General features: G+C 43.1%; 1 protein-coding gene across 4 annotated transcripts in view; it reads left to right on the forward strand.

Annotated features, from left to right (window-relative positions):
- Positions 1-27968, forward strand: part of TANGO6 (transport and golgi organization 6 homolog) — a 219086-nt gene that overhangs the window by 148671 nt on the left and 42447 nt on the right. For 3 of the 4 annotated variants that reach the window (XM_066243181.1, XM_066243180.1, XM_066243179.1), the window contains exons 16-17: positions 6315-6466; positions 17959-18072. In XM_066243181.1, the coding sequence (XP_066099278.1) occupies positions 6315-6466; positions 17959-18072 (266 nt within the window). Of the gene's footprint in view, positions 1-6314; positions 6467-17958; positions 18073-27968 lie in introns of those variants that run through there. The other variant, XR_010727094.1, reaches the window with a different exon arrangement.

Consider the following 27968-nt stretch of genomic DNA (forward strand, 5'->3'; position numbering starts at 1 on the left):
CTGAGGAAAAGGTGATGGTCTCTCTTACTTCAGTTCCATGGGTATCTCTTAGTCTACATGTTGCAGCCTGTGGTGATTTCTTTCTGAAAACAGAAGTGAGGGAATTCAATACCATGTTTTTGTAAAATACGTTAATATGCATATTTTTAAGGAGACAAGATATTAATGAATGTTTGCCCTTGTCAGCGGTTAGGTGCGCCATCTCAGACAAACAGTGAATTAGGATCTTAGAATCTTGTGGTTCAAATAAATTTAACTGAAGCACTAATACCATTTCATCTCAATAAAGAAAAATACAAAAGGAAAAAAAGGAAAAGAAAACCCCCCCAAAACAAAAATAACAAACAAAAACTAGGAGTAGATGGGATAATTGAGGTTTGGTTGCTTAATTAGAAACTAAGAAATAGTATGGGTGTTCTGGAGCTGTAGTTTTAGTTTCCAATGAGCTAGGTTAGTCAGTAGTTGTGAAATATACTCAGCATATTGGTCTCTTCACATGAGCTACTACTGTAAATAGTTACCTTTTTTTAATTGGTTGGCAAATGAGAAAGTCAAATATATGTATATGGTGATAAGTTATGCTGTATAACAGACTATTATCCTAATTAAAATTATAATTGGAATAAAGAAAATTATTGGGTTTAAGTTTTTCTTTTGTTATATGTTAATTATAAAATTGACTTTTAAGTCCTGGCCAGGTAACTCAGTTGGTTATAGCATTGTCCCAATATGCCAAGGTTGCAGGTTTGATCCCCAATTAGGGCACATGCAAGAATTGACCAATGAGTGCATAAATAAGGGGAACAACAAATTGATGTTTCTCTTTCTCTTTCTCTCTCTCTCTTTATTCCTCTTTCTTAAGTCAGTAAACAAATATTTTAGGTCCTCACAACAGCTCTGGCTGGATAGCTCGGTTAGGTAGAACATCATCACCCCCAAAGTGTGGAGGTTGCCCATTCGACCCCCAGTGAGGGCACATATGGGAACAGTTTATGTTCCTGTCTCTCTCTTCTTCTCTCTCTCACCCTTTCTGTCTCTCTCTAAAATCAATTTAAAACAATTTTTAAAAGGCCTCACAACAGCCTTTAAGAAATAAATAAAAAATAAAATAAAATAGACTTTTGTAGCCTTTAAAAAACATATACTGGCTTAAATTCCTTTGTTTTAGCAAATCTAACTTTTCTGACTTTGTACTGACCAACATAGAACTGACATAGAAGAACTCGGCAATTTTAAGAACATTCCAATTTTTATATTATATCAGTTAAATGCCAGTACAGAAATTCCCGACTCAGCTGGCTTAAACAATAGGGAATAAATCGTTGCACGTAACAAAAACTCCAAGACTAGCTCATTCTTTGGCTCTATGACATTATTCAAGACCCAAATTGTTTTCGTCTTTCTGCTGTGCCATCCTCAGCATTTTGGCCTCATCCTCTGGTCCCTCATGGTTTCACATTGGCTATAGCAACTTTAAGGTGTCATATCTTTTTTGTTGTTGTTATTTTGTTTTTATTGTTTTACCAAAAATACCCCACATATGTTTATTTCCTATGGCTGCTGTAACAAATTACCACAGACTTGTTGGATTAAAACAAATGTATTTTTTAAAATAATAAATAAATAGAATAGAAATTTATGCTTTCACAGTTCTGGAGACAAGTCCAAGATTAGTATCACTGGGCAGAAATCAAGGTGATGGCAGGCCATACTTTCTCTGGAGACTCTGAGGGAGAAGCCATTCCTTGTCTCTTTCAGGTCCTGGTGGTTGCTGCTTTGCTTGGCTTATAGCTGCATCACTCCAGTCTCTTCTCTTGTCACATTCCTCCCCCTGTTCCTCTTCCTCCCCTTCTTCCTCTTCCCCCTCCTCCATCCACCACCCCCTCCTCCACCTCCTCCTTCTCCCCCTCCTTTTCCTCCTCCCCCTCCTCCTCCTCCTCCCCCTCCTCCTCCTCTGCCTCCTGGTCTTCCTCCCCCTCTTCCTCGTTCCTCTCCTCTCTTTCCCCTCTCCCTCCCCCTTCCCCTCCTCCCTTTTCTTTTTTTGGTGAGGTATCATCATCCAGCAGAGTTTTCTTCACACCTCATTGTCCAGACTGGGTCTCATGCTCATACCTAAACTATTTAAGGCGAGGGGATATGTGCAACCATGATTTACTTAGACCAATGAAGGCTTTAGCCTGAACCACATGGGTGGTGCTTAGGGCCCAGGGAAAGATGGATACTTCAACAAAATTATGATGCTATTTGCAAGAAAGAATGGGAGAATGCCAATGAGATGTACACAACAAAATTTGACATATAGGGATCTATAAAGCTCTAATTTAAAAAAAAACAAAACAACAACAACACTGGCCCTGGCCAGTTGGCTCAGCAGTAGAGCGTCGGCCTGGCGTGCGGGGGACCCGGGTTCGATTCCCGGCCAGGGCACATAGGAGAAGTGCCCATTTGCTTCTCCACCCCGCCCCCTCCTTCCTCTCTGTCTCTCTCTTCCCCTCCCGCAGCCAAGGCTCCATTGGAGCAAAGATGGCCCAGGCGCTGGGGATGGCTCCTTGGCCTCTGCCCCAGGCGCTAGAGTGGCTCTGGTCGCGGCAGAGCGATGCCCCGGAGGGGCAGAGCATCGCCCCCTGGTGGGCAGAGCATCGCCCCTGGTGGGCATGCCGGGTGGATCCTGGTCGGGCACATGCGGGAGTCTGTCTCACTGTTTCTCCCTGATTCCAGCTTCAGAAAAATACAAAAAAAAACAAAAAACAAAAAAACAACACCTTTATATAGGATCTTTAAATTCTATGCCTGCATCAAATTGCAGCCCTGGAAGCTTTATTCTCTCACTGCATACATTCATTTTGTTCTGCAGAGAAAACTGGTTTGGGCTGACCCCCAACCTAGCAACTAGAGTCCAATACAGTCTTGAGAAACCAGCCTCACAGCAGGGTAGGTGCTCAGAGGAGGGAGGCTTAGTCAGAGGCTCACAGAGCCCCCAGGAAATGGAGGCAGAGCTATAAATCTCCAAAGAAGAACAGGTTTGAACAAACGTGTGACAAATCTAGGCTGTACATGTAAGGTCTAAGGCCAACAAGTTGCAGAGAACATGATGTCTGGGCACTTTGAGAAATGCAGAGTGGATGCAGCAACTGTTCCAGCTCTTCCAGTCCAGCACCTGGAAAACTAGGTCACAAATGAGCCCAGAGCCTGCTGACTGGGTACAGTGCAGAGCTCTTGCGATTCTGACCTTCCCACTGGCTCCTTTGGTTCTTTTTTTTTTTTTTTCTTCACTTTTAAGTATTTTTTTTAAAGATTTTATTTATTCATTTTAGAGAAGGGGGAGAAAGAGAGAGAGAGAGAGAAGGGGGAGAGAAGGAGGAGGAACAGGAAGCATCAACTCCCATATGTGCCTTGACCAGACAAGCCCAGGGTTTCGAACCGGCGACCTCAGCATTCCAGGTTGACGCTTTATCCACTGTGCCACCACAGGTCAGGCCTCCTTTGGTTCTTGGATGCACTCGTGGCCCAGGGTGGGAGTGGGGGGTTGGTGGAACATGCAGTTAAATGGATACTCACTTGGAAAGTAGTAACAAAGTTCAGGCAGGGCAGGAATTACATAAATGGAATATTAAATTGAATTGTGATTTTATTTATGTAATGCTGTACTCATGCTCTTTTCTTTTTTTTTTTTTTTGTATTTTTTCTGAAGCTGGAAACGGGGAGAGACAGTCAGACAGACTCCTGCATGCGCCCGACCGGGATCCACCCGGCACGCCCACCAGGGGCGACACTCTGCCCACCACGGGGCAATGCTCTGCCCCTCCAGGGCGTCGCTCTGCCGCGACCAGAGCCACTCTAGCGCCTGGGGCAGAGGCCAAGGAGCCATCCCCAGCGCCCGGGCCATCTTTGCTCTAATGGAGCCTTGGCTGCGGGAGGGAAGAGAGAGACAGAGAGGAAGGAGGGGGTGGGGTGGAGAAGCAAATGGGCGCTTCTTCTGTGTGCCCTGGCCGGGAATCGAACCCGGGTCCCCCGCACACCAGGCCGACGCTCTACCGCTGAGCCAACCGGCCAGGGCCCATGTTCTTTTCTTTTATGGTGGTTCAGTATAAGAAAAAGCCATATTGCCTGACCTGTGGTGGCGCAGTGGATAAAGCGTCAACCTGGAAACGCTGAGGTTGCCGGTTCAAAACCCTGGGCTTGCCTGGTCAAGGCACATATGGGAGTTGATGCTTCCTGCTCCTCCCCCCTTCTCTCTCTCCCCCCTCTCTATAATGAATAAATAAAATCTTAATCTTTCTCTCAAAAAATAAAACTTTTTAAAAAATTTAAAAAAAAAAAAGAAAGAAAAAGCCATATTGCCTGACCTCTGGTGGTGCAGTAAATAAAAGCATCAACCTGGAACACTGAAGTTGCAGGTTCAAAACCCTGGGCTTGCCTGATCAAGGTACATATGGGAGTTGATGCTCCCTGCTCCTCCCTCCTTCTTTCTCTTTCTCTCTCTTTGTCCTTTCTAAAACAAATAAATAAAATCTTTAAAAAAAAACAACCATATTATTTGTACATTGAATTTAAAACTTCTTTGTTTATTCTGCTCTTTACTTTCCCCCCAATTCTCACATGACTTATTTCTTCAGGTCTTCTACCCTGATAGCCTCTCCTTGAGCCCCACTCCTGGCTCTCAGTCTCCGCCCCAACATCCACCTTCCTTCTTTTTCATCACAGCCTTATTGCTGCTGCAAGATTTATTTACTGGATTGTCTTTCTCCCCCACCAGAATTTGGCTTCGGGAAGATGGGACCTTTACTTCATTGTTCATGCTGTAGTATCTCCAGTACTGAGAAGATATTTTTTTTCTATGCATTTGTATATTTAATATACATATTTAAATTTGTAACTTTGTTTTGTTAATAGTGAGAGAAATGTGTGTGTGTGTGTGCATTTTTACATAAATGGAATGATGTTGGTTCTATTTGTTTCTTTGCTTAATAGTGTCTTAAGGAGACCTTTCCATATTAGTGTCATGTCCCATTTTTTGAATTTTAAATGGAATTTATTGGAGTGACATTGGTTAATAAAATTACATAGGGTTCACATGTACCATTCCATAATACTTCATCTGTACCCTGCACTGCACATTCACTGACACCTTCCCTTTAACAGTGGCATAGTATTCTATAATATGTGGGGTTATTTAACCATTTCCATATTATTTAATATTTAATTTTTTCTTCTCATTTTTACTATTACAATTCAGCAGTAAAATCTTTTTTGTGTGTGTGACAGAGAGAAAGAAAGAGAGAGAGGCAGATAGGAACAGACAGGAAGGGAGAGAGATGAGAAGCATCAGTTCTTCATTGTGGCTCCTTAGTCTCCTTAGTTGTTCATTGATTGCTTTCTCATATGTGCCTTGATAGGGGGGGTGGCTACAGTAGACTGAGTGACCCCTTGCTCAAGCCAGGGACCTTGGGCTCAAGCTAGCGACCTTGGGCTCAAGCCAGCGACCTTGGGCTCAAGCTAGCGACCTTGGGCTCAAGCCAGTGATCATGGGGTCATGTCTATGATCCCAAGCTCAAGCCAGCAACCCTGTGCTCCAGCTTGTGAGCCCTCGCTCAAGCCAGATGAACCGATGCTCAAGCAAGTGACCTCAGGGTTTTGAACCTGGGTCCTCCATGTCCCAGTTCGACTCTCTATCCACTGTGCCACCACCTGGTCAGACTGCAGTAAAATCTGTATACAGATGTCCTTGTACATATATGTGACCACCTCTCCAGGACTAACATTCAGAACTGCGATCTAAGGACAGACAAACCCCTCTTTCCTATGCCGAAAACAGGCTATGGCTAACTCACCATTGATTTAATTTCTGTGATAATTGTTGATGTTAACTGGACTGAGGATGAGTCTATGATTACATAAAGTATATTAGGAACTGGGAGCATTTTAGAGAAATTCTCTTCTCATCTTTTTATTAAATTGTGTGGAAAGCACATTGTGTTCTTGACCTGAAGGGAAAACAGACTTCCTCTTCCTCCCCTTTCAAGTGACTGAGATTAATGAAATTATGTTCTCTAAGAAACATCTGCTTGACTGTATGAAGGCATTAACCAGTCCATTCAAACCATTCTTGTCAAGGTCAACAGTGACCTCACTGTTACTCAGTATAATGAATCTTCCTGCATAACACTGAATATTCCAGAGCATGCTTTTTTATGGTTATGCAAGTACTTTAAAAAGTATTAAACACCATAAAATGTACCATGATGATATTATTTCTTCTTTATGAAGCTGACAATTTGCATTAAAAGATTTTGATTTCTTTCCTTTTTCTATAGGGGATATGGTCTCAAAATACCGAGAACCTTTGATCCACACCTTCCTGAGGGGAGTGAGAGACCCGGATAGTGCTCACCGGGCCAGCAGCCTATCCAACCTTGGAGAACTGTGCCAGAGGCTGGACTTCCTGCTGGGCCCAGTGGTTCACGAGGTACTGCATGCTGATTCCTTTCACTAAAGCTTTTTTTACTTGGACCTATGAGTAGCTTGGGATGGGCAGTCACGAGACCTGTGTTCAGATGGGGTAAGTCATTTAATCTCCTTAGGCCTCACTAATGTGACATATATATTGAAAGTTATATTAGTAAGAATTTTTTAATTGCAGGAGGGTTTATTATAAAGAATCTGAAGTAACTAACAGAATTGAAGAAACCGTGAGGAAGGACAGCTGAAAGTTGAGTCTGTGGGCTAAAGTTTAGTCTGATCTCTGTTCAGAGAAAAATCTCCAATAAATACTCTAATTGCCCTTTGGTAACACGTGCCCTGTGTTCAGGGTCATTTACCAGAAATGACTAATTAAGGAGGTTGTAGTGTAGGGTATTCAAGGTGATCCTTATTGAGCAGGTACCATTTTAGTAAAAAAATTTAAGTTTTCTTTATTAAAAAATATTTTAAGGGGAATTTTGGTCTTTTGAAGGGGACTGAGGATGACAGTGATGAGGATGAGTAGCAAGGAAATGAAAAGAACAGAGGTAACAAATGTCCTTCAGATGTTCCCAGGAATACATTTACCAAACACTGGCTTTGTACCAGGCCCTCTGTTAGGGACCAAGAATTCAAAACCCTATAACAGCAATTTTCAACCTTTTTCATCTCATGGCACACATAAGCTAATTGTTAAAAGTCTGTGGCACACCAAAACTATATATATTTTTGCCCATCCAACAACAACAAAAAATAGGCATAATTTTGATTCATTCACACCAGACAGCTTGTTATTGGCTGTTGTCATTGTTTTATTTGACAATAAAAGACTAAATAGTCAGTTATTTTATTTATTTATGTATTTATTTATATTTTTCTGAAGTAAGAAGCAGGGAGGCAGAGAGACAGACTCCCGCATGTGCCTGACCAGGATCCACCCGGCATGCTCACCAGGGGGTGATGCTCTGCCCATCTGGGGCGTTGCTCTGTTGCAACCAGAGCCATTCTAGCGCCTGAAGTGGAGGCCACGAAGCCATCCTCAGTGCCTGGGCCAACTTTGCTCCAACTTGGCTGCGAGAGGGGAAGAGAGAGACAGAGAGAAAGAAGAGGGGAAGGGTGGAGAAGCAGCTGGGTACTTCTTCTGTGTGCCCTGGCTGGGAATCAAACCTGGGACATTCACAGGCCAGGCTGACGCTCTACTGCTGAGCCAACCGGCTAGGGCCACAGTTATTTTATATTTTAAAAATTCTTTTAGCACACTGGTTAAAATCACTGCCCTAGCCCAGGCCAGGCAGCTCAGTTGGATGGCAAGGGTGTGGGTTCGATCCCCCATAAGAATGCCTACAAGAATCCACCAATGAATGCATAAGTAAGTGGAACAACAAACTGATGTTTCTCTCTCCCTTCTTTTCTCTCTTAAATCAATCAATAATAAATTTTCTAAAAAAGGAAAGAAAATCATTGCTCTGTAAGACATCAGTTTGTCTGGTAGGCACGGCTAACTTGGTAGAGAAACATACATCAGTGATTACAGTTATGGTCCATTGTGAGAGGTGCTGTGGGAGCACAGTGAGGGAGCCCTTCAGTCAGGTTTGGGCACTGACAAAGACGTGCTGGAGGAAGAGACCCTTAGAGCTAAATCTGGAGAACAACCAGAAGCTGGGTCTCCCAGGATGGCCCAGGGAGAATTTCAGCAGAGGGAGCAGCTTATGTAAAGGCACCATGGTGTGGTGTAGGACAACCTAACTGGTTTGAAGAACTCTAGGAAGATGCGAAAGGCTGGGGTAAGGTGTGGGGTGGGAAGTTAGTCGGTGGCAGAGATGAGGTGGGAGAGGCTGTAGGGACCAAGTCCGGGAGGGCTTGTTAGCTTTACAACTTCCTGGCTCATAGCAAGAATCGAGCATTGTTTGTTAAGCTTTCAAAAATGCAGTATGAATAAGTAGTAGACTGTTTGCTTACTGTAGATGCTAACACAAAGAGAAAACCTTTTATTTCAACTTTAAAATTGATGTGAGATTGGCCAGGTAGTTCAGTGGGTTAGAGCATCTATCTCCATACACCAAGGTTGTGGGTTCAATTCCCTGTCAGGACATACACAAGAATTAACCAATGAGTGCATAAATAGGTAGAACAACAAATAGATGTTTCCCTCTTTTTCTCTCCCTTCCACTTTCTCTAAAAATCAAAATAAAATAAAATCGATATGAGGAACTGTTGCTGTGGGGGCACCTGCCTGGCAAACCGCTTTGTCCAGTGACCCTGCCCGACTTCTAGAGACCTGAACTCTACGTAACCTCAATCCCAAGAGTGTGGGGGTCATTAATAAAGTGTGAGCACGAGGGCAGAACCAGTTTTTATTCGCCTGAAGCGCCTGTCGGAGTGCTTGGCATATAGTGGGTACTCAGTAAGTGTTGTTTGATTAATTTTGGAGGAAGAGGGAGAGAAGGCTTATTTGGGAAGACTTATTCCTGCCTATTTTTTTAACTAGTAATAATAGCAAGCACTTAATACTCTTCTGAATGCCTCACATATGTCAGCTGATCCAGTCCTCACAGGGGAAATTGAGGCACAGAGAAACTATAAATAAGTTGCCAAAGTCATGCTGATAGAAAGTAGCAAGGCTGGGATTCCAATGCTGGCAGCTGGAGGTTTCCAAACCCATGATATTAACCACTCTATATTTTCTCTCAGTAAATGTTTCAGTTCGTTTATACTTTTTTTTTTTTTTTTTTTACAGAGACAAAGAGTCAGAGAGAGGGATAGACAGGAATGGAGAGAGATGAGAAGCATCAATCATTAGTTTTTCATTGCCACATCTTAGTTGTTCATTGATTGCTTTCTCATATGTGCCTTGACTGTGGGCCTTCAACAGACCGAGTAACCCCTTGCTCAAGCCAGTGACCTTGGTTTCAAGCTAGTGAGCTTTACTCAAACCAGATGAGCCCGCGCTCAAGCTGGCGACCTCGGGGTCTCGAACCTGGGTCCTCAGCATCCCAGTCCAACGCTCTATCCACTGCGCCACCGCCTGGTCAGGCTCAGTTCGTTTATAAGATTGTTTTTGTGAAAAAGAAGGAAGTTTTACCTTTAACGACAGCTTGGATGGACCTAGAGGGTATTATGCTAAGTGAAGTAAGTCAGTCAGAGACAGACAAATAGCATGATTTCACTCATGTGTGGAAACTAAGAATAAAATAAATTAACAAACAGAATAGAAACAGACTCACTGAAAGAAAATAGACTGATCGCTGTCAGAGGAGAGGGGAATTGCAAGGCTGAGTGGAAAAGGTGAAGGGATTAAGCAAAAACAAACAAATAAACTCATAGATACGAGCAACAATATAGTGATTACCAGTGGGAAAGGGGCTGGGGAGGTAGAAAGGGGTGTGGGGGTGCATAAATGGTGATGGAAGGAGATTTGACTTTGGGTGGTGAACACACAGTACAATATACAGATGGTCTTTCTAGAATTGCATACTTGACACCTATATAATTTTATTAGCCAATGTCACCACAATAAATTCCATTAAAATGTTAAAAAAGTAAAAATAGGCCTGACCTGTGGTGGCGCAGTGGATAAAGCCTCGACCTAGAAATGCTGAGGTCGCCGGTTTGAAACCCTGGGCTTACCTGGTCAAGGCACATATGGGAGTTGATGCTTCCAGCTCCTTCCCCCTGTCTCTCTCTCCTCTCTCTCTCTCTCTGACTCTCTCTCTCTCCTCTCTAAAATGAATAAATAATAAAAAAAAAAATTAAAAAATAAATAAATTATTAAAAAAAAAAAAAAGTAAAAATACTGAAATCGCCCAGGTGTCCATAGATGGGGAGCTGCTTAAGCAAAGTAGGATACATACATTCCAGAATGTGATGGGTTTCAGTGAGAACTGCATGTGTGGACATGAAAAGATGTATATGGTGTTATAAGAGTAAAAATCAAGTTCTAGGACAATGTGTACAGTAAATTACCGGCAACTTAAGGAAAAAAGATTGCTTTCCCGGCTTTGAAAAGGAAGAGACTTGCCATGTGAGAAAAGCTACTGACAGGAAGGCTCATGAACCTTCCTCTTAACAGAACTTGCTTTTGGCAATGAAACCTCTGAAGGCAATATATTCCCTCTGATTTGAAAAACCAGGCGTTTCCATCCCACATAATTTCTGTCTCCTCTTCTTAGATGTTCCTTGTTACGTAACATCCCACACTTGCCATGTCATCGGTGCCAAACCAGCTGCCTTGGGTGCACTACAAGTTTGAACATGATTGGACCCTGACAGCCTTAGTGTTCCATTCATTGAATCCTCCTATAGTCAGACTGCTCTTACCCATCCACATGGAAAAAGTAGGATATTTAGCATGGCTCTTAAGTAATTCTTAATTCAACAAATATTTATTGAGCACTTACTCTATGCCAGTTATGGTGCCACAGCCATGTGCTAAGTGGTGGGGATCCAGCTCTGAACGCAGCAAAGTTCCTGTTCTCATGGAACTGACAGTCTAGTTAGGAGAGTTAGGTAACAAGCAAGCTAATAAACACATATATACTCCGGTTGGTTGCACTAAGTGCTAAGGAGATAAATCTAGTAAGGGGCAGGAAGGAGCTTGTTATTGTATGTGAACTTGGATGAACAGGAAGAGCCTCCCTGAGGAGTGACATTTGAGCCAAGAAGTTAGGGGTTGATCCAGGCAGATACCTGGAAACAGAGCATTCTAGGTAGAGGGAGCAGCAAGTACAAAGGCCCTGAGGCAGGTATGCACTTGACTTACTAAGGAACAATCATGCCAGTGTGGCTTGAGTGAAGAGAGGAAGGGAAGGAATCAAAGAGGTGGTCGCAGTCCACATGGGAACTTTGGCTTTTACTGTGAGTGAGATGGGAGGCCAAAGCAGAGGAATGAAATGATCTAATTTATTTATTTTTTCTTCTTTTTCCAAGTGAGAGGAGGGGAAATACAGAGACAGACTCCTCCATGCACCCCCACCAGGATCAACCTGGCACACACACACACACACACACACACACACACACACCCCGATGCTCTGCCCATCTGGGCCGTGCTCACAACCTAGCTATTTTTAATGCCTGAGGTGGAGGCTCCATGGAACCATACTCACTACCCGGAGCTGATGTGCTCAAACCCAGAGGCGGATTTAAAGGAGGGTGCACTGGGCACGTGCCCTGGGCCCCAACTTCTGAAGGGCTCCACAAAACCCCAACTTTATACTTTTTTCTAATGACACCAAGTTTGGTTTCATATGTGCAATTTTAACATTAATAGTACATAATATTTTTATTTATTTAAAATTATGGTTAACATGTAATTTTATTTTCCCTGTCTCTCTCTTTTTTGTAAGGGGCTTAATATTTTCTTCTGGGCCCAGGGCCTCAACTGACCTTAATCTGCCTCTGCTCAAACCAATTGAGCCATGGCTGCAGGAGGAGAAGGGTGGGGAGTGGAAGGGTTGAGGGAGCAGATGGACTCTTCCCCTGTGTGCTCTGACCGGAATCGAACCTGGGACTTCCACACACAGGGCTGATACTCTATCACTGAGCCAACTGGCCAGGGCTGATCTAATTTATTTTAAAAGATTATTGTGTCTTCTTCTATGACAGTTTTGTCAGTGTCCCATGAAAGCTCTGGAAGTTTTTTGTAGTATCAAGAATTCTTAGCCCCAGTGTGTACTGGTGGAGAAGGCACTTTAACTTTAGGGAAACTTGTCTTTGGCTGCAAACAGAAGGAATTCTTCTTCATCAGAATTTGTCATATATATGCCAGGTATGTTAGACACAGATAAAGGACCCAGTCTCTTTCCCCAGGGAAATCTCAGTGGTATGTGAAACAGAGGAGTAAATAAATAGACAACAGACTAGAGGGATGTCATAGAACAAGCACAGGGTTCCAAGAGAACAGGAACCTAGGGCCCTCAGAAGTGTCAGGGCAGTGAGGAAGTACTGATCAAGTGTTAGCCAGGCAGAGAAAGAGGAGAAGTATAATCTGTTTTGATATAAAATTGAACAAAGTAGCCACCACAGACTCTTGAACATGATCTGATCTAAGGGTTATAGTCCTTGGACATCTGAAGAAAGCTGTCATACCTGCTGAGTGGTCCAGATTTGTGGACTTTGTTTTTGCTGTGACAGATTTCTGTTTGTGCTGTGACAGTGCTTGCTGGTGGGGAAGGGATATAAAGGATGGGATCAACTCTCTCATAGTCTCTGTTCTGGGAATTCAGGTTTTTCCTCTCTGTTGATGTCAAGATTTAGCCTGTTTGCAGAACATTATTACATTGCTCACAAAAATTAGGGGATATTATATAGTTTCATATTCGTTTTGAAATATCCCCTAATTCTGCTCACAAAAATTAGGGGATATTTTAGTGCTTCATATTCATTTTGAAATATCCCCTAATTTTTGTGAGCAGTATATTTTCCTAAATTTCTTCTAATTCTTGTCAAGAGCTTTGTTGCTTGAAACCAAATCATGATATGCTTTTTTTTTTTATCGCTTTCTATGAGAATAAGTATGATTTAAGTCAATCACAGTGAGAGACCCAATCTCAGTGCAGCAAATAAGATATGGCCCAGTTGAGACGTGCAGGAGCAATCTGCTTCTTTTTTCTCTACAGAGACAGAGCGAGAGTCAAAGGGATAGATAGGGACAGACAGAAACGGAGAGAGATGAGAAGCATTAATCATCAGTTTTTTGTTGTGACACCTTAGTTGTTCATTGATTGCTTTCTCATATGTGACTTGACCGCGGGCCGTCAGCAGACCAAGTAACCCCTTGCTCAAGCCAGCAACCTTGGGTCCAAGCTGGTGAGCTTTGCTCAAACCAGATGAGCCTGCGCTCAAGCTGGTGACCTCGGGGTCTCGAACCTGGGTCCTCCGCATCCCAGTCTGACACTCTATCTACTGTTCCACCGCCTGGTCAGGCAGCAGCAATCTGCTTTTAACGTGGTGCCCACGAAGCTGAGCTTTGAGGTCTGATGCCAAGCTACCACCTCTGATCCCACTGCATGATCTGAATTTATTACCAGTTTTCTGCAATCCGTGCAGTTTTCTAAGTGATGGCGCATGTGCAGTGTAAAGGCACATAGGGCCCTGACATGAGGACTCGAGTGCATATCCTGGGAAACCCCCGGAAGCTGAAGTAGCCACCATTGTTCTTTCCCATGGCCGGTTAGACAGGTGAGTGGAGCACGTATGAGTTAGAGGCGCACTGCCTTTGCTGTTAAGGTTTCTCAGTTTACAGAATAGAGGGACAGATGGTCTAGCTTAGACAAGTTAGAGCAAATGAATTTTAACAAAGGAAGTGTTAGGAAAAGGGACAAAGATGCAATTGCAAAATTGAAATCATGCTTTCTTGATATTTACCTCAACTCTGGTACCTCTCTTCTGGAATTTTCCAAGGTGTGTTTTTTTTTTTAATCTTGCCATTTGTATTTTCTTTATTTATATAGTTCTGATTATGTTTGGTGTGTACCAGCTATTTGGGGAGTGAAGTTTTTCCTTATTTCTGTTGGCTCTTGTCAAGTGTCAAATTGCTTAAACTGACCTTTAGTGTTTCCAAAGCAATCATCATCTTTCTCTCTGTGGCTTTCAGTAGTAGATATGACTTATGTAAATTAGCCAATGAAGAAAAAGCTTTACATGATATGGTTTATTAAAATCGATACATTGACCCGTAGCATAGGCAACATGAAGATCACATAGAATGGGTTTCTGCCCTCTGGGAGGACTTAGAATAGAAATATTACACCAATTCATAAATTAGTAAAGACCTTACATCATCTGTCTATTTGCCAAGACTTTTAGGGGTGGAAGGCAATGTGGAGTATGTCCTAGAGGTTGGAGGTGAGAGAGACTAGCCATGGGAGTGACTTGTTCAGGCTGGACAGATAGAAGAGAGTGGCCACGTGTCCTCCTACTTCTAGTGTTTGATGAGGGGGCCTGCAGAAGAGCAACATTACAGCTTGGTTGTGGGAGCGTAACCTGAAAAGCAGAAGCCCTTTCTTATTTCTAGATGATACCCGTATGATCATATTATAAGTCCAGTATTTTAAAAACATTTTTCATAATTGACCATCATACATTTCATAGAATTTTGTTTTTGCGGCAAAGGTATTGAGAAAAGTTTGTGACTACTCTCCTGTTCACAAGATTCTTCCCCAGATGGCTGATTCCAGATGGGCTTGGTCTAGTCTGGTATATAAATCGCTAATAGCCTGTAGGTGACAAAGCTGGATGCCAGCAGGGTCCTAGGCCAGGAAGCCTTGGTCTGCCAAACATGGAACTGTGGGCCAAAACTAAAACCTAGAGGGAAGCAGGCAAAGGCTTGGGAACACCTGCACATTACACAGCCCTGTGCTGACTTTCACACTTCAGTTATCCGACTGACTAAGCTAAACTTTCATGTGTCAAGAACGACTCAGACCTAGCTCTAACTTGTTTCTCTGATTTCAGCTCTTACCTTGTAAATACTAAGCCTGCAAGTAGAGGTAGCTATTATATTGTTGCCTGTTTGGAGGTTGTCCAATTCTTCCTAGGACTGAATTGCTTCCACCCTTAATACCAGAGGCATGGAAGCCACTGATGGCCTTGGGTCAGGGTGTCCCAGGTCAAAAGCAGGAGCAGCTTGCTGGGCTCCTGGAAAAAGAGCCCCCAAAGAGTTGGGCTTTTCTGAGATTTTCCTTCACCTGCAAGCTGCAAGTTCATCTAATAGATGTACAACTTGATTAAATGCCAGCACCACAGATGCAATTATATTTAAGAACAAGCTACTTCTTCTCTCTCTGCCATCACTGATTAATTAGACACTTTGAACTATGCCCAACTGTTTGAAAGCTGTGAAAAATATAATCTGCATGGTTAAAACTTCTGCACAAGCCTGTGTCCTCATTTGTGCCTGTATTTTTAAAAACTTTTTAAAACCCATTCTTTAAGCATAATATGTATTTATACGTGTTTCCAAACATACATTCTGGTTGTTTTCTTATCATGGTTAGAATTTCCTCCATGGTTGGCCAAGATACGCTCAAGTAGTAAATCAAAAAGCAAAGCATGTGAGAAGCCAGTTGAATAATTTACTTACCTTCCAATTTGTGCTGCCATTGATCACAATTTAAAATTTTTTATTTTCTTTTTAAATCTTGCACAAGAGCCTCAGAAAAGTTTGTTACTGCTGTTTTTAGTGGTATTTCTTTATAGAGGTTTTAGAAGGTTTTGATGCCTACCAGGAGCAGGGTGGCAGGTACAAGGTATAGAAGCTCATTTTGTTACATAGAATTATTAGCTGTATAACTGGCACCATGCTTTGCAAGTAATTTCCAGTCTTTCCTGTTATAGAGCCATCTTTTAAAGTTAAATGAGCACCAAAAGACCTATTCCACAAAAGAAGCCCAAGGAAGGAGTCTCTGAAATTGGCCCCTGGTGACTCACATGGTGTATAAGCTGGATTGTAGAACTGGGAAGTCTGAATATGCCAAAGAAGATCAGTTTGAATATTTATGTATTGCTCTGTGCCTGAGCAGAAACTTTCATCAGTGGTACATTCATATTCATGCCAGGCCTGAATATGAACTCTGAAGCCAGCTTAGCTAAATCTCCATGGTCCTGAGTCCTTAGATGGCACTGTGTTTTGGGCCATCTTTCCTTCCTCTGATTCAGTGTCCCCAAATGGGGACAAGTAACAGTTCTTCTCACTTTGAGGATATATTTGTATTTGACCATACCTTTATTATACAGTTGTATGCTGCATAATGATGTTTTAGTCAACGACGGAACTCATGTAAGATGGTACCACACCATAAAGCCCGGGTTTGTTGTAGGCGTTACCATCTAGGTTTGTGACAGGCATCCCCAAACTACGGCCCGCGGGCCGCATGAGGCCCCCTGAGGCCATTTATCCGGCCCCCCGCTGCACTTCCTGAAGGGGCACATCTTTCATTGGTGGTCAGTGAGAGGAGCACTGTATGTGGCGGCCCTCCAACAGTCTGAGGGACAGTTAACTAGCCCTCTGTGTAAAAAGTTTGGGGACCCCTGCATGATGTTCATACAACAACAATGCATTTCTCAGAATGTATCCCATCTTTAAACTGTGCATGACTGTATACATGTATCCTTCCCACTCCCTAATTTCCCTCCTGAATTCCAAACCAGGTTTTGTCCTTTTTCCAGAAAAGCTAGTCTAAATCAAGATCTCTACCCTAGATCTATCTCTCTCTCTCTCTCTCTCTCTCTCTATTTTTTTTTTTTAGAGAGAGAGGGACAGACAGGAAGGGAGAGAGATAAGCATCAACCCATAGTTGCAGCACCTTAGATGTTCATTGATTGTTTTCTCATACATGCCTTGACTTGGGTGGGGGGCTCCAGCTGAGCCAGTGACCCATTGCTCAAGCCAGTGACCCTGGGTTCAAGCCAGCGACGTTGGACTTTAAGCCAGCAACCTTTGGGCTCAAGCCAGTGACTCTGGTATCATATCCATGATCCCACGCTCAAGCCAATGACCTCATGTTCAAGCTGGTGAGCCCGGGCTCAAGCTGGTGACCTCGTGGTTTTGAACCTGGTTCCTCAGCATCCCAGGCCGACGCTCTATCCACTGTGCGACCACCTGGTCAGGCTAGATCTCTCTTAATTGAGAATGAGGAAACTATCCATCTCTCTCTAATCAGATTGTTCTTTATTATTATTATTATATATATTTTTGATTGTAGAGACAGAGAGAGAAACATCAATTTGTTGTTCCACTTATCCATACATTCATTGGTTGATTTTTCCCCCCTTTTTTCCCGAGAGGCGGGGAGAGAGACAGACTGTTGCATGTGCCTTGACCAGGTTCCACTCAGCAACCCCTGTCTGGAGCCAAGGCTCTGTCCATCTGGGGCTATGCTTGCAACTAAGTTATTTTTAGTGCCTGAGGCGGAGGCTTCCACGGAGTCATCCTCATCACCTGGGGCAGATGCCCTAGAACAGTGGTCGGCAAACTCATTAGTCAACAGAGCCAAATATCAACAGTACAATGCTTGAAATTTCTTTTGAGAGCCAAATTTTTTAAACTTAAACTATATAGGTAGCACCCGCACTTGGTATTTTGTGGAAGAGCCACACTCAAGGGGCCAAAGAGCCGTATGTGGCTCGCGAGCCGCGGTTTGCCAACCACTGCCCTAGAACCAATCAAGCTATGGCTGCAGGAGGAGAAGAAAGAGAGAAGGGGATGGGAGACGTAGAGAAACAGATGGTTGCTTCCCCTGTGTGCCCTGACTGGGAATCAAACCGGACATCTACATGCCAGGCTGATGCTCTACAACTGAGCCAATCGACCAGGGCCCATTGGTTGATTCTTGTATGTGCCCTGACCAGGGTTTGATCCCCCAACCTTGGTGCATAGGGAAGACACTTTAACCAACTGAGCTACCCACCCATCCATCTTGATGGATGTATATAGAAAGTGGAACTTTATGTAATTATGCAGTCCTGAGTTTTTATTGACTCCTTCCCTAACTCTCCTAGGTAACAGCTTGCCTGATTGCTGTGGCTAAAACAGACCGTGAAGTTCAGGTGCGCAGAGCTGCCATCCATGTGATTGTTCTGCTGCTTCGGGGACTCAGCCAGAAAGCCACAGAGGTAAGTCAGCCTCTTACCATTTGCATTTTCCAACCTCTGGTTTTTGTCTGTTAGTCATCCTCCTTTCACCAGGGCAGGCCTCAAACCTTTCCCCTGGGTTGATTCGTACAGATGAATGGATAAGCAGGAGTTTTGCAGCACAAAATTGTATTGTTTGCATATTCAGTAAGAGTGTCTGTTTCTTCCATAGCATAGTAGGCAAATTACACACTAACCGCTATAGAAAAACCAGAGCACACATTTATAGACTGAGACTCTGAGTCTTGGCATTCTCTGCAGAGAGAGAGGTTCTAAGGTGAGCTGGCTGGAACAGACTAAGCCTGCCTCTGTAGCCTGAACTTTAGTGACTTACCTTCCTGACTCATAATAGCTCATACTGAATTACTAAAGGGCCTCATTTAAAATGTTTCTTTTCTAGTTGTGAATTCAATCCATGAGATTGTAGTTGCTGCATAAATTAAACATTTTTCCTCCTCCAAGTGGGTTTGGCTGGATTTCTCCCCAGTGTATGGCCAACATAGGAAGAAAGTATATCCATATGTGAGCTAAGAATGAGTGACCTCTAAATTAATTTTCTTCTTGATCTTAATGGACACTCATTCCCAGTTGACTTTCTAGTGAGAGTTTGCATTAATAATTCACTTACAGCCTGGCACATCAGGATTTAACTGTCAGTTAAGCCATTAGAGTGATTGTTTTGTTGGACACGCAGTCTTTATTTGTGCTGGAATTTTGCCATATGAAGTTTTTTGTTTTTTTTTTAATTATTTTTATTTATTTATTCATTTTAGAGAAGAGAGACAGAGTGAGAGAGAGAAGGGGGGAGGAGCAGGAAGCACCAACTCCCACATGTGCCTTGGCTGGGCAAACCTAGGGTTTTGAACCTGCAACCTCATTGTTCCAGGTCGAGGTTTGATCCACTACGCCACCACAGGTCAGGCCATATGAAGTTTTTGACACTATTTTTGTACAAGCTTGGACTCATTAGTTACCCCTAGTTGTTATATGGGAACTTGATAGGAATGGAGGACATACAGATCGTAACTCAGTAGTAGTTCAGGTAATTAAATTGCTATAGGATACATATGCTATTGTTGCGAATCTTCTATATAAGAGGGAGTCAAGAGTGTTTTGGCCCTGGTCAGTTGGCTCAGCAGTAGCATCGGCCTGGTGTGTGAATGTCCCCAGTTCGATGCCCAGTCAGGGCACACTGGAGAAACGACTGTCTGCTTCTGCACCCCTCCTCCCTCCCTTCTCTCTTATCTCTCTCTTCCTCCCCTGCAGCTATGGCTCAATTGAGCAAGTTGGCCCTGGGCACTGAGGATGGCTCCATGGCCTTGCTTCAGGCACTAAAATAACTTGGTTGCCGAGCAACAGAGCAGTGGCCCCAGATGAGCAGAGCATTGCCCTATAGGGGGCTTGCTGGGTGAATCCTGGTCAGGGCGCATGCAGGAGTCTATCTCTCTGCCTTCCCGCTTCTCACTAAAGAAAAAAAAAAGAGTGTTTCACATCTGTTATCAAGATCTAGAAAACTCCTGTTAACAATAAGGGAAACTGAGTAAGGGGGATATAGGAATTCTCCATGCTGTCTTAAAACTTATCTGTAAATATAAAGTTAGTTCAAAATAAAAATTTATGTAAAAATGTGATACAACACTATTAAAATAAATTTACAAAATCATCTTACACACTTTTATGAGTAAGAGAAAAATAAGAGAGAGAGAGAGAGGCAGAGCAAAATGTATGTCTGATTAGTCAAGTGAGAGAAGAAATAGAAACACTATCCAGAAACACTATACAAGGGCCACCACCATCACAACCATTCACATGCAGGTTCCCATTAGATTCGGACAGATGGTAAAGAAACAGTGGAGCCAAAAAATGGTGGGCCATCCTTGCACCAGCCGACGAGCAACACTCACAGGAAAACACTTCCCTTTCATTCAGGGCTCCCAAAGCCACTGACACATTCTCTGATTCCATAACCAGGAGAATCTTCTACGGTTTCTCCCAGAATCAAAGGCCTCACCAATCTCAGCAGAGCTCACAAAAGTCCCTCACCTCTGGTTCCTCATCTGCATGTCTTCTCCCTTCTCTCTGCACAAACTCTGCAAAAACATGGCTTCCTCCCTTCTCTTTTCAATACTTTCTGGTGCTAAAACTTCTCCACCAGCAAACATTAGCAAGACAATGGCCCTTCCCAAGCAGGAAGGTAATTTGCAATTTCACAGATCACATACTTGGTGCTGCCCAACGCCATTTTTTTTTTTTTTCAGAGACAGATAGTCAGAGAGAGGAATAGACAGGGACAGACAGACAGGAACAAAGAGATGAGAAGCATCAATCATTAGTTTTTTGTTGCGCGTTGCGATACCTTAGTTGTTTATCGATTGCTTTCTCATATATACCTTGACCGTGGGCCTTCAGCAGACCAAGTAACCCTTTGCTCGAGCCAGCGACCTTGGGTCCAAGGAGCCCGCGCTTGAGCTGGCCACCTCGGGGTCTCAAACCTGGGTCCTCTGCATCCCAGTCCGATGCTCTATCCACTGCGCCACAGCCTAGTCAGGCATCAACGCCATTTTTAACACTAAAAGTGAGCAAACTCAAGAAACACAAATTTTACAAACTCATTTGCCCAACACATGTGTAGCCAATGAAAGCAACCCTGCTTGTCTCACCAGTACTAAAATAATTTGTGGCCATGGAAGATATTTGTCACTTTCAAAAGCCATGTGGCCTTGGCCGGTTGGCTCAGTGGTAGAGTGTCGGCCTGGCGTGCAGGAGTCCCAGGTTTGATTCCCGGCCAGGGCACAGCACACAGGAGAAACGCCCATCTGCTTCTCCACCCTTCCCCCTCTCCTTCCTCTCTGTCTCTCTCTTCCCCTCCCACAGCCAAGGCTCCATTGGAGCAAAGTTGGCCCAGGCACTGAGGATGGCTCTGTGGCCTCTGCCTCAGGCGCTAGAATGGCTCTGGTCGCAACAGAGCGATGCCGCGGATGGGCAGAGCATCACCCCCTAGTGGGCATGCCGGGTGGATCCCAGTCAGGTGCATGCGGGAGTCTGTCTGACTGCCTCCCCGTTTCCAACTTCAGAAAAATACAAAAAAACAAACAAACAAAAAAAGCCATGTGAATGAAACACCTCTCTCCCATTCTCCAAAACAACTCTAGCCTGCACTCCTTGAAATTTATAAGTTGTGCTTCCTCAGTGAATAGAGAAAAGGAAATGGGTTGGGATGGAGGTAGAATTCCTCTTCTTGTGGCATCCTTGAGACCAGGTGTGTTAAATCTTGTAATCATAGGTATGATTATAATTAGGGCCACTTTAATGAGAAACGGAGACAACCACAAAGCTTTCAATCTAGGATTTCTCTTTACTGCTCTGTTTTGCCCCCAGGAACAGCTGAAATGGAAATGCCACTTTGTTGATGAAGTTCGGTGTGTTTTTTTCTTCCTTCTAATCACTATCTCTCAAGCAACAGAGTGCCAGAACATAATCCCAGGTTTCAGTGAGTTCTCTGTTGCTCATAGATGTGCTGGCCAAGGACCTCTGTGGTTCTGGCAGCTTGAAAAGGACACAGAGAGTCCAGTAAGAGGCAGAGGTTCAGAAGATCAGGAGATAGACTGGGATCCAAGAGGGAAGACCCCCCCCCCAAGTCATGAGGTAACTTTTATCTCCTTCCCATTTGAAAATAGCCAGAATTTTGTTCAGTCAACACAATATCCACGTGGGAGGATAATGCTGCATGCATATTTTTTATTGACATACTTATTTTCTCTTCTTAACCTTGTTTGGCCTTATGACCATATCTGTTTGTTAACTCATTCCCAATATATCCTGAAGCCTAGGAGAACCAGGAAAGACACTCCTTTAAACTCATTCTGCCTCACCCTTGCTGGAAGTGAGATTTACTAGGACACCCACGGGAGGGGCAGTGGTTAGACCTCTATCTTCTGTTGACCTCAGAGTTAATAACAGCCTTCTTCAACATGAGCAAGATGACCTGCGTGAGAGAATGAGAAAATTGTGCCTAACTATACAGCTCTTCCTGAATTAGGTCTTTGCAAGGTGATTTATTTAAGTATTATAAATGTTTAGAACATCCATATTATCAATTTATTCCAAAGACAATAATGAATAATTGGGGCTAGAAGAGCTGAGTAATAGTTTATCATACTAGCCCTCCTTCAGATAACAACTAAAAACTCTGTATATAATATAGGAGGCAGCTACCGGAAGACACTGCAGTGTGGTCACAAGCAAGAGGGTTCTTATGGGGAGTCCGCACCTGGAGAAGAGGTGCTATACAAAGTGAGTTCCCAGGCCCTGGCCGGTTTGCTCAGTGGTAGAGCGTCGGCCTGGTGAGCAGGGGTCCTGGGTTCGATTCCCGGCCAGGGCACATAGGAGAAGCACCCATCTGCTTCTCCACCCCTCTCCCTCTCCTTCCTCTCTGTCTCTCTCTTACCCTCCCATAGCCGAGGCTCCGTTGGAGCAAAGATGGCCTGGGCGCTGGGGATGGCTCCTTGGCCTCTGCCCCAGGCGCTGGGGTGGCTCTGGTCGCGATGGAGCGACGCCTCGGAGGGGCAGAGCATCGCCCCCTGGTGGGCGTGCCGGGTGGATCCCGGTCGGGCGCATGCGGGAGTCTGTCTGTCTCTCCCCGTTTCCGGCTTTGGAGAAATACAAAAAAAAACCCCAAAAACAAAGTGAGTTCCCAGGCCTGACTGGATAGCTTGATTGGTTAGGATGTTGTCCTGATATACAGTGGTTGCCACTTTGATCCCCAGTGAGGGCACATGCAGGAACAGATCGATGTTTCTGTCTCTATCTCTCTCTACCCCCCTTCCTGTGTCTCTAAAATTTATCAATACATTTTTTTAAAAAATGAGTTCCCGTTTTCTTGGCTTTTAGCCATGTCTATTTGGCAAGGAATGCAATGCTTTAGGGGCCTGGTGGAGAAGTCCCAGTCCTTCTGGAGTGCGAGACCAGAGACTGAATGTGAGGAACTACAGCTGCAGGAGAGATGGTACAAGTCCTGGAAGGGAAAGCTCCAGAGAGGGGATTCCCAGATTCGGTCTGCCTGCAGCTCTGGCTGACGCCTGAACCAAGCAAGATCGTTGCCGCTTAAAAGAATAATAAAAGCACTGGTCTGGCCTGTGGTGGCGCAGTGGATAGAGCGTCAGCCTGGGACACTGAGGTTGCCAGTTCGAGACTCCGGGCTTTGCCTGGGCAAGGCACATACGATAAGAACCAATGAACAGCTAGAGTGAAGCAACTATTTCTTGATCCCCCCTCCTCTCTCTCTGTAAAATCAATCAATAAAAAATATTTTAAAGAAAAAGAAAAAAGCACTAATTGGAAAAGAACAGTCTCCATAATTTAATATTCACAATATCCACAATACTATCCAAAATAACTCAATATATGAAAAAAACAGGAAAATGGAACATATTCTCAATAGAAAAATGAGACTAACCCAAAGATAACCTTGATGTTAGAATTATCAGGCAAGGATTTTAGAGCACTTATTACAACTACTCTCGATGAATTAAAAGAAAAATATGCTTACAATTAATAAAAAGAGGAAATCTCAGCAAAGAGATAGAAATGATTTTAAAAAGGAGCCAAAAGGAAGTTCTAGAACTGAAAACTACAATATACGAGATTTTTTATTTTTAAATCACTGAATGGAATTAGGAAAGAATAAAAGAATTTGAAGATAAAGCAATAGACATTATTTAATGTAAAAACAGAGAGGGAAAAAAAAAGATTTAAAAAATAAGTGAGCCTGACCTGTGGTGGCGCAGTGGATAAAGCGTTGACCTGGAAATGCTGAGGTCGCCGGTTCGAAACCCTGGGCTTGCCTGGTCAAGGCACATATATGGGAGTTGATGCTTCCTGCTCCTCCCCCCCCTTCTCTCTCTGTCTCTCTCCTCTCTCTCTCTCCTTTCTAAAATGAATAAATAAAAAAATTAAAATTAAAAAAAAAAATTTTTTTTAAATGAGTGATTTGTGACCAGAAGCTCTCACAAAACTAAACCTACACGTGCGCGCTAGGAGCAATGATTCAGTAGCCACTATTCCAGTGTTGGTGGTGACCTTATAACACGTAACTACTGTGAATAATGAGAATTGGCCACAGGGGATACATTCCAAGACCCCCAGCGGAGGCTGAAACCATGGATAGTAATGAATCCTGTGTGTACTGTGTTTTCCTGTACATACATACATACCTGTGATAAAATTTAATTTATAAGTTAGGCACTGTAAGGTTAACAACAATAATAATAACAGAAAAATTATAACAATATATTCTAATAAAAGTTATGTGAATGTGAATGTGGTTTCTTACTCTCTCTCAAAATAGCTGATTGTACTATACTTACCTTTTTACTTATAGGAAGCACTTTGGGGCTTCTCTTTGGCATACGCAAATTGCCAGCATCACTACTCTTGTGCTTTGGGTCTGTTATGAAGTACAATAAGGTTTACTTAAACATACGCACTGCAATACTGTGACAGTCGATCTGATAACCGAGAGAACTACTCAGTTACTAACGGATGCGTAGTTTATACAGTGTGGATACACTGGACAGAGGGATGCTTCACCTCTAGGGAAGGACGAAGCAGGGTAATGCTAGATTCCGTCATGCTACTTAGAATGGCCAGAAGTTTAAAACTCATGAATTATTTGTTTCTGGAATTTTCCATTCAATATTTTCAGGCCATGGTTGATTGCGGGTAACTTAAACCATGGAAAGCAAAACTGCCAATAAGGCTGGACTACTGTATTTACAAAAAAAAGAGAACTTGATGATCTTTTAAAAGAGAATAAGTGATTTGGGGTTGACTATAATTCTAGATTTATCTAAATAACCACTGCTGCCGTCTTCTGTAGTTTAGAGAGAGTTGACGTTTAGAACTCTGAAGTATTTGAGAACTTGGCAAATGGGTTTATAGTGATTGAATATGGCAGCATTTGATATTGAAACTTTTTCCCTTGCTTTTTAATATTAAGAGGTAATTCCTAGAGCTTAGCTTTTCTTCTTTCTATCTCTAATTTTAGATGACAAAAGAATAATCTATTCTCTACTCTGTCTATTGGGAGATAAAGTAGTAGGCTTTAGAATTCATTCCTTCAGGATGATAAACAAGTCTTAACACCAGGTCATATCTTCAAAAATAAGCAAAATCTGAAGCATCTTCAAGGGAAAGGATTTGGAATTAATTGATAGTTGAGTCAAGTTCTGAGACAAACCCAGGCCTCCATTCAAAAATTAAAAAATGATTTTTTTTAAATGTGTTTGTTTGTTTTTTTTATTTTTATTTATTTTTAATTTTTTATTTTTTACAGAGACAGAGAGTGAGTCAGAGAGAGGGATAGACAGGGACAGACAGGCAGGAACGGAGAGAGATGAGAAACATCAATCATTAGTTTTTCATTGCACATTGCAACACCTTAGTTGTTCATTGATTGCTTTCTCATATGTGCCTTGACTGCGGGCCTTCAGAAGACCGAGTAACCCCTTGCTGGAGCCAGCGACCTTGGGTTCAAGCTGGTGGGCTTTTTGCGCAAACCAGATGAGCCCGCGCTCAAGCTGGCAACCTCGAGGTCTCGAACCTGGGTCCTCTGCATCCCAGTCCAACGCTCTATCCACTGCACCACCATCTGGTCAGGCGAAAAAGAATGATTTTTAATTTCTTTTTTTGAGTCCAGTATTGGACTCTGATGACAGAACTCCTCCTAAATAACATTTATGAATAGTGGATTCACTAGCCTCTGTGCAGTCGGAGGTTACTCTCCTACTTCTTTGCGAGAGAGAGGGCAAACCCTGGCTACAAGAAAGAAGAAATGACTGTATGACATGATGCCTTTTTAATTACAGCAGTTGCACATGGTCAAAAGGGTTAGTGCATGTATCCTAGGTTCACCTTGTGTCTGTGTGTCCAGGCTGGGAACTAGGACCGAGGACATAGCACAAATACTGACTTATAAATAAATGGAGAGACTTAATGGAAACTTCTTTTTATTGGTTTTGTCTTATCCTGAAAGTTATTTTGACAACATTTGGTGTGTTTTGTTTGCTTTGGGTACAGTGAACAGGCCTAGTTTCCTTCCCAGAGGTGGTTTCACAGACACTGCTCCTTTTTAACACATTGAAGGCTCCATGTGAGAGGCAAATGAAAAGAACACATATAAAAACGACTGGATACAGCTAATAATTATTCCTCTGTAAGCTTTGAAAAAAATGCTTGGGAGAGCCTGTCCAGGACTGAAATGAAGAGCATCTTCCCTTCCTGGGCGTGTGAAGCTTCAGCCTGCTGACCGAAGCAGCGGTTTTGTCAAACATTTTCTGCTACCAACCAGGGCTCAGGTGTGTTCAGTGTTGATATTATTCATAAAAGGCATATAATAAGACTTCAGCATCGCCTGATCTGTCATCACATTGGATGAAGCGTCAACCTGGAACTCTGAGGTCGCAGGTTCAAAACCCTGGGCTTGCCTGGTTAAGGCACCTATGGGAGTTGATGCTTCCTGCTCCTCCCCACTTCTCTCTCTCTCTCTCTCCTCTAAAATGAATAAATAAAATCTTTTTTTTTTTAAAGAGTTCAGCATTTGTTGGATATTGTTTACAGTGCCCAAATAGATAGTGGCCTAGAGGAACTTTAAATATAGGGGTGGCCTGTCCTGTAATGGCACAGTGAATAGAGAGCCATTGACCTGTAACACTGAGGTCGCTGGTTCAAAACCCTGGGCTTGCATGGTCAGGACACATATGACAAGCAACCAATGAACAGCTAGAGTGAATCAACTATATCTTGTCTCCCCTACCATCTGTAAAAAAATAAATAAATAAAATCATTTTAAAAAATAGAATAAAATAAAAATAAATACAGGGGTGAGCAAAAGAAGGGTTCACAGTTGTAATACAAATTAAAACGACAATAATTAATAAATAGTAATACAAGAATAAACTTTCATGTACTCACAACTGTAAACCTAGTTTTTTTATTTGTTTGTTTGTTTTTACAGAGACAGAGTCAGAGAGAGGGATAGACAGGGACAGACAGACAAGAACAGAGAGAGATGAGAAGCATCAATCATCAGTTTTTCATTGCGACACCTTAGTTGTTCATTGATTGCTTTCTCATATGTGCCTTGACCGTGGGCCTTCAGCAGACCAAGTAACCCCTTGCTCGAGCCAACGATCTTGGTTCCAAGCTGGTGAGCTTTGCTCAAACCAGATGAGCCCGCGCTCAAGCTGGTGACCTCAGGGTCTCGAACCCGGGTCCTCTGCATCCCAGTCCGACACTATCCACTGTGCCACTGCCTGGTCAGGCTGTAAACCTAGTTTTGCCCAGCTCTGTATATTTTAAGTTTATAAATTATCTCTTCTCCCACAAACACTTTCATTGTTACTTACTCTTAGGTATCCTAGTTGCTGTTGTTCCATTTCAGTCCTAGAAGAAAAAATCCTCTTAGGCCCTGTATTGTTTCCTGAGGCTACCGTAACAGAGTTCACAAACTGGGTGACTTAAAACAACAAAAATGTACTGCCTCATAGTTCTAGAGGCTAGAAGTCCAAAATCAAGATGTTGAGGCTCTGGCCAGGTAGCTCAGTTGGTTAGAATGTCATCCAAATACACCAAGTTTGCAGGTTTAATCCTGGGTCAGGGCACATACAAGAATCAACCAATGAGTGTATAAGTAAGTGGAACAACAAATTGATGTTTCTCTCTTTTTCTCTCTCCTCCCCTCTGAAATCAATAAATAAAACTTTTTTTTTGTATTTTTCCGAAGTGAAAAGCAGGGGATGGGGAGCAGCAGACAGACTCCCTCATGCGCCCAACCAGGATCCACCCGGCATGCCCACCAGTGTGTGATGCTCAGCCCATCT

The sequence above is a fragment of the Saccopteryx bilineata genome, chromosome 9 (assembly GCF_036850765.1).
Source record: "Saccopteryx bilineata isolate mSacBil1 chromosome 9, mSacBil1_pri_phased_curated, whole genome shotgun sequence".
In the NCBI taxonomy this organism is placed as follows: domain Eukaryota; kingdom Metazoa; phylum Chordata; class Mammalia; order Chiroptera; family Emballonuridae; genus Saccopteryx; species Saccopteryx bilineata.